Here is a 14,390-nt window from a genome sequence, read left to right as displayed (position 1 = left end):
AATGTGGTCATTTTGTACTCCTGTATTCTCCAGTAATCTGGAGCAGATATGTGCAGGGAAGGAGTGTTGTTCTGTATGTTGTTTGGATGTTAAAACAAACAATGGAATATATGTGATTTTGTTCTTAGATACAAAAACAAATGAACAGAATGGGAAAAAACCCACAAAGTTTAAAAGCAGCATCTGTAATGGTTGGGTGTATTAGTGCCTACAGCATGGGTCACTTGCACATCTGTGAAGGCACCAATAATACTGAGAGGTACAACCATGTCCATCCATCCAGACAATGTCTTTTTTAGGTACAGCACTGTTTTTTTTAGCGAGATGCCAAGCCACCTTCTGCATGGGTTACGACAGCATGGCTTCACAATAAGAGAGGGAGGTACTAGACTGGCCTGCATGCAGTCAAGATCTGTTTCCCATTGAAAATGTATGGAGAACCGCAAAGCACAAAATACAACAATGGAAACCTGCACTGTTGAGCAGCTCTAAATGTACATCAAGCAAGAATTTGGGAACATGTTCCAACTTTTCTGGAACATGTTTCATGCATCAAAATCAAAATGAGTGTATATTTAAAAAAACCCAATAAAGTTTATCAGTCTGAGTTTTAAATATCTTGTCTTTGTGCCATTTTCAATGAAATATAGATTGAACATAATTTGCAAATCACTGTATTTTGTTTTAATGCACATTTTACTCAATGTCCCAACTTTTTTGGAACACATTTCATGCATCACGATCAAAATGAGTGCATATTTCCAAAACACAATGAAGGTTATCAGTCAGAACATTAAATATCTTGTCTTTGTGTATTCAGTTGAAAGTAGGTTGACCAGGATTTTCAAATCTCTGTCTTCTGTTTTTTGTTCACATTATACTTAAAGTACCAGCTTTTTTGTAATCAGGGGTTGCATATAAAGGACCAAAATGAGTGAATTATAATCTAAAATATGTGTGCAGAAAATTAAAATTAGACAAACTGGCAAAATCTGATTCAAGCATTGTATTTTAAAGCACTGCTGCAGTTCTTAGTTCATTACGTTCAAAGTGACCAATGCTTCTAGCTCTGTCCAGCCCTCATTAGACAACCTAAACAATTCACCAGAGAAGGGAGATTGCTATATGACCTCCCTGGTGATGTGCTGGATCTCTGCTGCCTGTTATTAGACATAAGGAAATTGTGGGGACCAATATTAACGGCATTATGGAGCTTAGGGCGCTCATTCTCTCAGCGGGGCACAAACATTTTGAGCTACATCAAATTTATATTAATTTAGGGGATAAAAATAGTAAAGTTTATTGTAAAATTTAGCTTAGTTAAGCTTAAATACAAAAAAATACTAAATGTAACATAGGGGCTTTTATTTTAAAATTTGAGTACTTCTTCAACCTTAGAGACCAGAGCAATAAATACCAGACTACAACAGCTTAATATCCTAGATAGTAATCATGACATGAGTAAACAAAAGCACCCACAAACTCAGCAGACAGAGGCTAGATCCTCACCCAAGGAAATTATTTTATTTTCTTCACCTTTATAGCGATAAGTCAAAGTAAAAGTACAGAAATAGGCTGATCTGTTTATTCAGAATTATCCATTGCATGCTATAGTTCTGGTTTATAAATTAGCCTTGATCAGACTGAGGCTTTAAAATCAGTGAGTTTAAAGTACACTATTGTTTAGAGTGTATTATTAAAGGACAAAGGTGGACAATAAGAGTGTGTGATCCTTGAAGAGAAACAGAGAGCCCCGCTGTGATTCACTTTAAGAAAACAGTCTGTGTTTGTGTCTGTGACGGGCAGAAGAGTCGGGGTTTGAAGGAGGGGGGAGGGGGGATAATCAGCTGTTGCATTCCCCGGTGATTGTGATACAGCAAGAGTGTGCCTGTCCATATTTAGTCAGGGCTCCTCTGTGACCACAGGGCCCCCGTTTGTGCGTCATTTACACCCCGTCCTGCCACACAGGTCCTCCTCCAGACGCCCGTCTGCCAGCCCACCACAGAGAACAAACGACCACAGAGCGTCTGAGCACCGGCGAGTTCTGAGCTAACCTGGACCTGAAGAGGTTAGCTCTGGCGTCCCATACGGTGCACAGGTTGTGGGAGTATTTTTAACCGCAGACTTCACTGCTGAAAGATCACAGAGCGAGGAAACGGCTGCCAGGAACAGATGTGTCATGTCTCCACTGCTTATATAATCACAGATTATCATTTTCAACACTCAACAGTGGCTGCTGTGCAGAGCAGAGCAGAATCTTTAACTTAAATAAAAGTACAAATATAACAACATGAGCATGCTCCTCTACAAGTCAAAGTCTGGCATTCACAGTCTTCAAAGTTGATTTGCTAAAGTGAATAAAGTCAGAGTGGTCTTTGTGCAGAAGTTGGCCTCTGTGGTGCATTTTTGTCAACATTAACATCCTGTTATGAATATAAATGCAGCAATGTTAGGCAAAATTTAACAAGAGAAGGTTCAAAACCAGTTATTAATCTGACAGCTCCACATCTTCATAGTCATAAGAAGCATCTTTAAGGTCATCAGATAATAGATGTATAATTAATGAATGAATGAATCAGGTGTTCTGTTTTAATGCTGCCTCTGCCTCCTTAACAATTGCCTCTTTTCAGCTGCACATCTGACCTCATGTCATCTTAACGCAACAATATGTTGATTTTTTTTTTTTGCACTAAAATGTCGAAATTATTTCTAAAAATGACAAAACCTGCATCAAATTTTCAACTTAGTTTTAAACTTACAGTACTTCAAATATTTACAACAGTTTTTAAAGTCAGAAAAATCCTTTAATTTTGTAACTGTGCGTGATGCTGTGACACCGATCCATCGTGGCAGACAGGGCATGCTTAGCCGTGGATGCTACATCAAAAACTGCTACATAAGAATGCATGAATTGCTACTGAAAGCTGCTTTTCTGTTGCTGTATCGATTCATGTTTTGTGCTGCTTACTAGGGATGGACCATGATAAATCTCTGACATCTGCAAAGCCTTCTGCCGCCCAAGCTTCGGTCCTCAGGTTTGTTTTTGACTGTATTCTGTTGGAGTTTGTTTTCAGCAGGGAATCACTCCCATGATTCCAGAGGTGGAAAGAATACAGGAATATTGTACTCAAGTAAAAGCACAGTTACACTGTTAATAATTTACCTAAGTATAAGTAAAAGTAAATCTTTAATAATCTACTTAAGTAAAAGTAAAAAGTATTTAACTCATGTTTACTCTCAGTACCCAGTACTGAGGCTGGGCAATTAATAATAAAAGATTAAACTTCAATATGTCCTGCTGCAATTTTCAAATAGCAGAAAGTGCAATATAAATTTTCTTAACTAAATGTGTGTAAAAATACCAGTTTAATACACTTCTGTAGAGCTTCTAGCTCTGCTGCAAAAAGTGTCAACGTTTTAGAATACTTTGAACAAAACCCTAATTTCCTTAACTCTTAGAGCCCTCAGCTATTTTTTCACCATTTTGTCTTGTCTTGGAATTATTGTCTTAAAATCTTGTGAAACATCAACCCTGTGGTGAACAGTCAAGCTCTAAACATCCCTTTCTTTGAGAACATGTGTGTTGCAGCATTGTGACTTTTTTTGTTATTTTTATGTATTAAATACAGTAAACAGTAATGACTTTTTGAGCAAACTCTTTCTTCCATCTCTTTGGGACTAAAGCATTTAAAAATTATGATTCTGTGATGAAAAGTACAAAAAAAATATTCACTTTTTTGTAAAAAAGAAAAAAAAAGAAAAAAAAAACCTCCTTGTGCTTTTGGAAATTTGAGTCATTATTTAAAGTGCAGGGACTCTAAGGAACAAACCGTCCTTTGTTTATTTCTCTTTATTATGAGTCACTCAGACTCTCATCTTAATTTTATAAGTCTGTGCACTTGTGCTGTTCAGCAAAGCAGGAATGATCAAAAAAAGCATTATAAATGGATAAAAAGACGTCCAATATCGGAGTTACTGCTGTAGATTCACTCAAAAGACCCTGTAAAGTCAGCCAAATTCCAGGCTCGCTGGCAAACGTTCTGTAAGAGCTACAGACATGTGGAGAACGTCATTAGGAAGGCACAACAGAGAGCTGTCAGAGGAAAAAACAAGTCCTACGATTTATGGTTCAAAAGTTTCTGATTTCATCTTTTGCCCTTGTTTTGACTGAGAGTCCCCTGGCTGCAGAAATTAAATCCATTTTTGTGGCGTTGGTTAAATGTGCAGGCAGATCTTTTCCTCTACCAGAGGACAGGAGAAAGATCCATTAGATCCATTGACTAGGATTGTGATCTTTTGTGATTATGTTGGGGAATATTTCAGGGTTTAGAGTAGGGCTGTCAGTATTAATTACAAGTTACTAAGGTCCATAATTATTGCATTATTTATTTATCTTTTTATTGCACTTATGGTCATGATTTAATGTCCCTTTCATCAAACTTTTGTTACGCCAATGCAGCATTTTCTTGCAGCCACAGTGATAAAAAAAAAATAAGTCCACCACTGCTTTTTAGTGTCTCATTTCACTTCAACAAATTCACAGATATTTCAACTTTTTCTGTGGTTAAGTTCACACCATAATCTATATCTAAAAAAAAACCTTAAAGAAACAAAAACAGTTTTAAATGCAAACTAATGGAGATTAAGTGCAATTAACTGTGTAACTTCTGAGATTAATGGCAATCAAAAATTGAAAGCCTTGGCCGCCCTAGTTTAAAGAAAAATATCTAGAATTTCTCTGAAATGTCCCTTATGCTCGAGTATTTTTAAATATCAGAGGTAGATGTTCTTTGTGAAACCTCTTCTATTTGAATCAAATACCAAAACAGCAGCTTTGGGTGTCAAACTGGCACATTTAGTAAGCTAACCTAGAAGCTAATTCTTGAAGCTGGGTTAGTTCAACTTCAGTGGACTCTGACAAACTGACATCCTTAACCAGCAGCCATGATGACAGAGTTTAATCTTAAAAGCCTATAAACCAAAGTTAAACAGTTGAACAGATTCTGGTGCAGCTAAACCTCCTCTGCTGTGGTGTTAACATGTTTATTGACATCAGTCCTACATAAAGAGTTTCCTCCCACTGTGAGCTCGGTGCACTAGCCGTTAGATTTACTGTAGGTGAACTCAAAGCACTGATACAACAAACAGCAGCCCATTACTCATTTTTACTGCTTATCGTTGAAGTACAATATTTAGATTTGAATCTGCAGGGACAGGAGTCTGCAGTCCATCACAGAGAGTCTCTGTGCTGTAAACAGAGAGCTTATTTCAGGTACTGTAGTCGACTGAGGACAAAAACAGCAGAGCCTTGTACGGTCACGGACAAACTCAAGGTAGACAGACGTTCAAAATCCTTTTTTTTCTTTTTTTTTTTTTTTTTTAACAATTTACCTCAAATTTTGAGTTTTAAAAATTTGACTCTCTGAAGATGGACAATTCAGTGAAAATAAAAACTTCATGAACATCTTTAAGATTTATGCACCCAGTCCTACAATAATTTCAGCGACAACTGTGGGCTTATATGGGCTTCAGATATTTTTGTGTCTCAGTTCATTTTCAATGTCCAACAATGATTTGATTTTGTAATGCAGAGGAAACAGCCTTTTGCAACATCCTCACACAGGTAGGACGATGCAAAAGGAAAAAGTGTAGCAAAGGCTCTCTTTTCCACGCCAATCCAAAATGCTGGCAATGTCTTGGACTTGAACTGCAATAGTATCGTTGAATCTGAGGAGGGTGTCGCTTTGCCCGACCCCGTGTGCCCCCCTGTGGGGACCCACAGCCCACTTTGGGAACCACTGCTCTAGACATTCAGGATGATTGTCATCATTTTTTTGTTAACATGGTGTCAAACATATTGACAGTATATGATTTTTTTTTCATCAAGTTATCTTCAAAGTTTTAAAAACCTGATATTATAATAAACCTTGCTCATTTATGCTGGTTAGAGTTGGTCTCATGCTGAATTCACTTTTTAAATTTTGATCGAGACACCATATCATATGGATGCCACACATATATTTGCTCTGATTTGTTGAAAAAACACAACAGTTTCCAAATGGAAGCAGAAATCAAGATATTCTTTCATATATTTTGAATAAGAATCAGTTGCAAAATTCAGAAAGTATAATCCAGCATATCAGAGACAAGGAGGGAAAGCAGCTGTGAAGAAAGCATTCTTCTCTAATGGTGTAATCGTTGCAAAACTTCAGCTGAGAATGAGCAGTTGAGTCACGGCTCACTGGAATCCAAACAACTTCTGTTCTCTCCAATACGGAGAATTAATTAGGATGTGAGTGTTTGTTTGGGTGTGGAATGATTCCTGCGGTTTAAACTGTAAAATCTAAAGAGCCACTCTAGCCTCTGCACTCATTGTTTATCTGTAATACAGAAATAAATAAACAGAATGACATGTTTTGGTGTTTCTATAATGGGATTCAGTGAGATCAGCAGTCAGTGAGGGGAGTTAGCTGCTCTGAATCAATTAAATGCCTTTTAAACTGCATTGGTCTCCATATGAACTCACACTTTATGCACCTACATTTCAGTGTTACTCCTAGAGTCGCATGACTAATTCCTCAAAAATATGGTCTCTACAATCTTTAAGACGGCTATAGGTTATAAAGGATGTCTGGAAGAACACAAGGTCCAAACCAGAGCTGACTAAACCTCGTCCTTTTCTTTATCTAAACTCACCTTGAAGCGGCGATCTCGGCTTTCTGCTTGGCGATGGCTGCGGCTCTCTGAGCGCCCTCCACCGCCCGCTCCACCTTCTGCTTGATCTTGGTTCCCTTCAGCTGGATCACCCTCTTCTTCATGGCCTTCACCAGCATGTTGTTCATGTACTTCCCCTCCTCCTTCCCTCCCTCAGCAAAGGTGGTGCAGCCATATCCGTGTCTCTGGTTGTTCAGCCACTCTCCCTCGTACTTCAGCCCACTGGACCTCTCACTTATTCCATATCCAGAGCGTTTGTCGTTCTTCCACTCGCCCATGTAGACCTCTGTGGTGGTGGCGTCGATGTCGGCCTCGACCGGGGGGAAGTCCTCAGCTCCGGCCAGGCTCTCGTCCATGCTGATGGTGGAGTTGGTGTCGCTGGCGTTGGAGCTGAGAGCTGATTCCGTCCTCAGGAAGCTGATCTTACTCTTCTGGCTGGACAGCGACGTACTTGAGTCAGACTTCTTCAGCTTTCCCAGCAGGGAGCTTCTACGAAACAGGCCTTTCTTCTTTGGTTTCACGGCCTCTGGATCCACCTGCAGCGTGAGGGCGAAGCCTCCGCGGGACGGACCCAGCTGGGTAGGGGTGGAGACGGGAGTCTCCTCACCTGAGGCGTTGGTGGTGGTAATGACGGGGATGTCTTGCTGAAGGATGGTGCCGTTACTGTGCTCACTACGAAGGGAAGTCAGGGAGGTACGAAGAGGGGATCGGACAACTGCTGCCATACCGTAAGGGACACTCTGACGGACACCGTAGCCGTGTCGCATCCCACCAGTGAACTGACCCTGGAAAGTTCCTGGAAACACCAGAAATCAGAAAGTTATTCTTTTGAAAAAGCACTGAAGATCAGTTAGAGGACACATTTTAAACATGATGGCTCTGAGAATGAGTAGGTCAGTCTGCTTGTCGGTGGTCCAAATTGAAATATCTTCACAAATATTTCAAGAAATGCCATAAACTTCAATCTTAATGATTTTGGCGACTCTCTGACAGATCAAAGTTGACATGCCTTTGAAAAATCTGTTAAAATCCCTGGGTTTGGTCTGGCCACACATTTGCTTGCAAACATTAATAATTAATTAATGGCTAATAATGCTATATTTGCCAAAATATCCTCTCTGAATGCCATTAATGTAAAACTATCTGTTATCAGATGTCTGCTGAGCAAATAAGACATGAATAGTCTCACCTATTGCCTGTTGCTTTCTAGAAAAGTTGAACAGTTCCTGCAGGTTATTTAGCAGGAAAAGTTTCAGTCTATAACCTTTCTAAATGCAAACTCTGTGCTATGCGTGTTCTTGGTATGTAGGTTATGCTGCAAAGAAAGTGTTTCATATGCATACTTTTGTTTGTATGATGCAAATTCTGAGCCTCAAGCCTGTACAAATTTGCATATGTAGTCTTTATGAGCTAAATGTTTACAGGCTCTTTTTTAAGGCATTTGAAAATTTAAAACCTTTGCATAAAAAAACAATTGTATTTGGCTCTTGACTTTTTCCATCCAACGCCATCTTCCACGTATTTCCCAACTGTCTATTTTCCTCAAGCTTCATGCTCAGCTAAAGCTAAAACAAATGTAGGATGTTTTAAACATTGGGACTCTTTGTTTACAATCCTTTATATCAAGAAGTCAGAGTATGCAAATATGCTGAGACCTCAAACCAGATAATGTTAGCGTGCAATAAGGCTGAATGATCATAAATTGTGATTGAAATGTAGGCATGCTCAATAATCACATGACTTGAAGCATTTTTGTTTTATTTGGTGGAAACCAAAGGCACAACTTTTCTTATTTTTGACTAATCAACAATAAAATTCTGTCTGATATCACCATCAACAAGGAACCAAACACCGTGCATGTAGAGTCACGTGTCTGCATGTAAAAATGTTCAGGCTACTGGTGATGTTGCTGACTTCACAGATACACCAGTATGACACTTGAGGCAGACGCTCAGTTAAGGCACCCTTACATCTAATGACTTTTTGTCTGATTTCAAAGTCACAGGCAGAATTCCAAAGTTGGAGTACAAAAATGAGAGTCTTGCTAAAGCTGCAGTGGGTCTTATGTAAATTGGGTTTTAAATGATGCAGCCCTCATCAACAACCAGTGGGAGCCAGTGTTGTGCGTAAGCACATAAAAACAGTTAACTTTTCAAAACATGAACGTGAGCGTAGTTCAATCTGAAGCCACTGAAATCTGCTCAGAACTCAAGAGATGGAGAAATCTTTCTGCTCAGAGCTGCATTCAGATCTCTCTGCACCTGTGTCTGTGTCATGTCTGTCAATCCATTGGGTTTTTTAAAATAAAAGCTCGATTGGTTTGTTTCTGTGGTGAGCCAACCCACATTTTCATACTGTTCCTTTATTCTGAAGTGTGTCCGGGATTGTTTTTTGGTTTCAGTAACTTGCAAAGTTGCTTCAGTTTCTTCTCAAAAGCAAATATATTCTAGTCATGGCAGGGATCCTGAATCTTTGCAAAATCTTAGCCTGGAACTAAAAGCTCATTGACTTGCCGACAGTTGTCTTTAGAGTGTGTCAGATGTCAGTCTTTTAAAGTCTTTTAAAAGTTTTAGCAAAATCTTACTTGAGGCCAACTAAAGGTGAGTGGGTTTCTATTAGCAGCACCTCATCCTAGTGCTCGTTAAAGCTGTGGCCACTGATACTGTCTCTTAATGGTACAGACATGCTATTAATAGTTTAAAACAAGTAAACTTAAGTAAATAAAGTTCTTTAGCTTTATGGCCATGAAGTAAGAGTAACTTGTTTATAATAAGTGTCTATAACAGGTTACAAAAAGATGAGTTTGTTTAAGTCAGTGTTTCTGAGTGACACTGATGTTAGCGTTTACAGTGCTGCTGAAGTCACAGAAACACCGCTGTGACTCTCGAGGCAGACACTCAGTTACTTGAGGCCAGTCAAAGGTGAGTGGATTTCTGCTATCAGCAGCTCCTCATCCTGGTGCTCATTAATGCTGGGGCCACTGATACTGTCTCTTATTGGTACAGACATGCCATTCTTTGCTTAGGTTACACCTGCAGGTGTCTGCTGCAGTCACAGCAGCTTAGCTTTCGTAGAAAAGTTACACCCACAGGGTTGATCATGTAGAATAAACATAACTCTGAATGCTGTTAGAAACTAAGGAACAAGGAACAAGTTTATGGAGGATTGTGTTGCTCTGTGAAGTGAAAAATGCATCTGCTCTCTCTACACCCCAGTAAAGACCCCAGTCAGACAAAAATAATAGTTTGAGTGAAAATGTAATTAATCTAGTAAGAGACATGCATTTATCAGGTAGTTTCCCTTTTATTATGCTAAATATAGCAGAAAGAAAGAAAATTATAATTTGGGATTTTTCTGATATCATTCAGCTCTTGTGCATCTTTGAATTTTCTCCAGCATAATCCAACTGTAAAGTTAGTTAGGTCATGGATGAAAACTAACATTGGCTGTAACAAAATATGTTTCGGTTCCTGAAATACGGCCTGACCTAAGTTTTTGATTGCTAACAACACAAAAGAAGTGATTAGGTTGAATTTATTTCAGTTCATTCTACATATAACCAGGGGCAGAGGTGTATGACATCCCTCCTAATAACACCATTTAAATGTGTTATTGTCAGTGAGATATCAGAGGAAATTAGCTGTTGTGATATAGTGGTACTTCAACAAGGTCAAAATGATTCATATTTATGATTAATTTGCAAGTGTAAGCATGTTTCAACTTCATTAACTTAATAAATGCGGAGATTTGCATGAAAGCATTCAAGGTATGTTTGTGTGCTGATGTTAGCCTTTAGCTTCAAGCTAATGTTAGCCTGGATTTTGAACATAGCTTCTTAAACTATGCAGCCAATATAGTTCCTCAAATTTAAACTACCTATTCTTTAACGCCTGCCAGACTGTCACTGATATCTCCAGCGATAAAACTCGTTCATTTCTGTCCCCACTGACAGCACATTTCCAGGTTCGGTTTCAAGCTAAAATTGAAATGAGTGTGGACAGTTGTAACAGCGAGCGAGGCCTCAGCCCGTGAGGCCAGGAGGGCACGGGGCATGTGGGCTATTATTACATCCTGACATCTGGTGCTATCCACCCCCTCCTGTAGCTTCCACTTGACTGGGTTTAAAGCTGATGAGTCAGCTGTTAAAGAGGGAAACCACGGCTATCATACAAGCAGATCACAGCAATCGATTCTGTTTGTCTAACTTATTAAATTTCCTCTTCATGGCCGACCCGATGAGCTGGGAGGAGAAATCCAAACACCAGAGGCCTCGAGAGAAGATCTGAGGATTTAAAACTTCACTTCTTGTATCCAGGAGTCAAACCTAATCGAAAATCTTAATGAGGTGTTTTTATCTTAAAAGAGCAGTTTTAAATCTTAAAATTACTACAAAATAAAAGTGTTGAATGTTGCAATAAAAGACCAAGATGGGGCATATTTTCTGTGAAAATTTCCCAGGCTTTGAACACTACAGGGGCATTCTGTTGACCTGAAATAACTGGAAATGCAGAGCTCTGCCACTTTGAAACTGCAGTAAATATCTCAATACTTCCTCTGTCTTACTTTAACCAATTGAAAAGTTTCCTCAGGACTCTGATTTCCAACAAACACTGACTGACAGCAGCAGGATGCTATTTTCTTCTGCTTACACAGACAGACAGCATCAGTGACCCTGATGATAATGATCAGTCTGTTTGTTTTTACCCACTCATTTGTCTGCACATCACTCGCCATGAACTTGGTCCAAGAGAACAGACAGTCACACTTGGCTTGAGATGTTTCTGTTGGGTTATTGCAGGATTTAGAGATTGTGTCAACGACAGGCAAAATAGCTGGAAAATCACAGAAATCTCTGACTACACTATTTAGTGTAAAGACAACGAAACATGAATTTCAGACGTCAGTCATCCCAAGTGCAATAAACAGTCTTAACCTTACAAACCGACTGGCAAAATCCAAACCACAATATGAATTATTTCACAATTAATACTAATTCAATTTATTCCATATCATAAAACGGCTCAGATGTATAATCCAATAAAGTGATGGCAGTGGCTTTTTCTCTAGCTCTGTGCTTAATGCCATTTGATTTTTCTTTTAAATCTCTTTATTTTCATTTTATGCTACTTTAAAGTGCTAATCCACCACATAGAAGAGAGAATTTTTGAATATTTGCCTTTACAAATATCTTGAAAACATAGTTATTAGATTAAATAGCTGTTTACGTTTTTGTTTCAGACTACGGTGCCCTTGAAGGTACATAGGCAGAAAAGAAAAACAAATGTTAGTTCTCGTGAGCATGGGCCGATTCCTGATGCACACAGGAAACTTTGTTTTTGGTCCATGTCCATGAACATGTTATGAAATACCTACTGAGTTAATTCTGTAAACAAACATTTTGACATGACAATTCATTGATGTGCATCTTTTTGTGACTTAAATCTTGACCTAAAATGGACAGGACTGACTAACACTGATATCATAAACTAGAGGGATATGATCTATGTCATCACACCACCTGTGCAACTGTGGAGTAACTTCCCACTGGAGGGACTTTTTAACTGAGTGAGGGACTTCACTCATGGTGCAGAAGTGTGTGATGCCCAAAGGCATTCTGGGAAAACCCTGAAAACTGTCAAACACTTTTAGTTAAACATGGCAAAAAATACTCAAAGTGATCTAATACTGTTTGCTTAAACTACAAGTGTGTTCATTCACTTCATTGCAAGTATTTATTTTGGATTTTTGAGTTAACACAATTTAGTTTTTTTCTGGTCTGTCTAACAGTCGGGATGGCCTCCCCTCTCTGCCTCAATCTGTTCATTTTTTTGCTGTTTTGACAATATTCATCAGCTCTTCATTGTCTAAAGACGACCAAAGACCATCTCTCATCTTTTGAAAATATTGACAAAGTATTCCTTAGTAGGTAAGTTAGCATGTGTGAACGCGTATTACTGATAAGATAGTAAAAACAACCATCATCCTTGAGTGCAGGATAATATTAGAAGCAAGAAGGTGATGAAAAATGTTGAATTAACAGCAAATAAATCTATTTTTGCCATGAGATGATCCACCTCAGTCAAGAAAGGGATGTGCAGGTGGATGTCTCGTGTATGTGAGAAACTGCTTTGCACAGAGCCATGGTAGTTGTAAAATCATTGATTTATACATGTTTACTGAGGTCCCAAGCTTAAGCTTTGAGTCTTTTCTTTTTGTTCTTTCTGATGATACTGCAGGAATTTTCATAAAACAAGCTGCTCTACTTTATGACCGGTACTATTAGTGCTGTAACTTTGATATTAAACACTGAGTAGCTTTGTAATGTGCAGCATGTGTCTAATCTGGTAGCTCATTTTGTGGCCATCTTTCACTGACATGTTGACATTGTGCAGCTGGCATTTACTAAAGTAACAGTGGGACATCTGGCCCATGACTTGGAACTGACTCTGGGTTGTGACAGTTCTTCATGAAAGGAGCAAGATAAATATCGTGCATCGACATAAAAATGCATGGGGATATGATTTTTGGTCCACATCACCCAGCCCTACCCTACACATGTCTCACCTCCATCAGCGTAAGTTTCTGTTCCGTATCCATCCTGAAGCCCATTATTCCACGTGCCTTCATACTTTGCTCCACTGCCCACACTGATCCGGACCCCGTACCTCCCTTTAAAGCCATGAGTCCATTCCCCTCTATAAAGCCAGTGTCCTTTGGTCTCTACTCCCAGACCGTGACGCTTCCCCTGCGACCAGTAGCCCTCGTAGGTGTTCCCGCTAGGCCAGGTGTAGACCCCCACCACCTCGAAGCCGTAGTTCCAGGAGCCGGAGAACTCGCCCTGGCCTTTGGGTCCTGTGCAGATGCCGTGGCCGTGGGCTTTGCCCCCCTCCCATCCTCCGCAGTAAGCTCCACCATCGTCAAACTCAAAGCGACCTCCACTCATGCCTCCCCGCTGCGTAATTACGCACCGATCAGAAAGAAACGCTGTTTTTACCCGGCTAAAGATAAACTCTCCGTCAGCCTCACTTCACCTTCACCTGACATCAAAACTGATTAGAGATATCCTTGGCGCTAAACTTGTTGGGATTTCTTCTCCTAAAGTTGGACTGGAAGTTTCTCAGCGTGTCCATGAAGCTCCGAGGCGCACTGCAAACTTTACAGAAACTTTTTTGTCTTCTTTTTTAGTTCGTCGTTTTTACGCATAAATCCACAGATTCTCCCTCTGATTCCGTTACAGATTTGCATCCCAGGTGCTTGAATTTGAATTATGTGAGTCTTTGAGAAGCCAGGGATCTTACATGGCTTTTTCCAGGTGGCCTCAGAGAAAAGCCCCTCTCCCCCTGTCCCTGCTGCCACCCAGCTATCTCCTGACAGTCGCTGCTGTTGGAAATATTTTCGCAGTCCTAACAAGGCGACCAATCCACACACACACACCCTTCCAAAAATACGACCCAATCCTTACTCTGCTGCTGCTGCCTGACTGGAGGAGCCAGAGTCTGAGGGAACATGCCATTCAGGACTCTACAGGTTCAACACTAGTCATCTCTAATAGGCTATTACGCTCAGGGAAAGAAATGGCTGGCAGCAGATAAATCGGAGTAATAATTTCCCATTCATGCTGCTGTGTGCCCTCATTTAGTTAAATGGACTCAGGGTAACATTACAGCCTTTGTATC

The 14,390-nt window shown here is 39.8% G+C and overlaps 1 protein-coding gene across 1 annotated transcript in view; it reads right to left on the bottom strand.

Annotated features, from left to right (window-relative positions):
• The window catches only part of jph2 (junctophilin 2), a 36,181-nt gene extending 22,076 nt beyond the window's left edge, over positions 1 to 14,105 (bottom strand). Inside the window, exons 1-2 of the mRNA XM_041799559.1 lie at positions 13,279 to 14,105; positions 6,697 to 7,510 (exon numbers count right to left, since the gene is read on the bottom strand). Coding sequence (XP_041655493.1) covers positions 6,697 to 7,510; positions 13,279 to 13,657 — 1,193 coding nt within the window. The 5' untranslated portion in view covers positions 13,658 to 14,105. The remainder of the gene's footprint in view (positions 1 to 6,696; positions 7,511 to 13,278) is intronic.
• Between the last annotated feature and the right edge of the window lie 285 nt (positions 14,106 to 14,390).

This window comes from Cheilinus undulatus, linkage group 11 (assembly GCF_018320785.1).
Source record: "Cheilinus undulatus linkage group 11, ASM1832078v1, whole genome shotgun sequence".
NCBI classification, from domain to species: Eukaryota; Metazoa; Chordata; class Actinopteri; order Labriformes; family Labridae; genus Cheilinus; species Cheilinus undulatus.
This window is presented reverse-complemented; position numbering and strand designations above follow the sequence as displayed.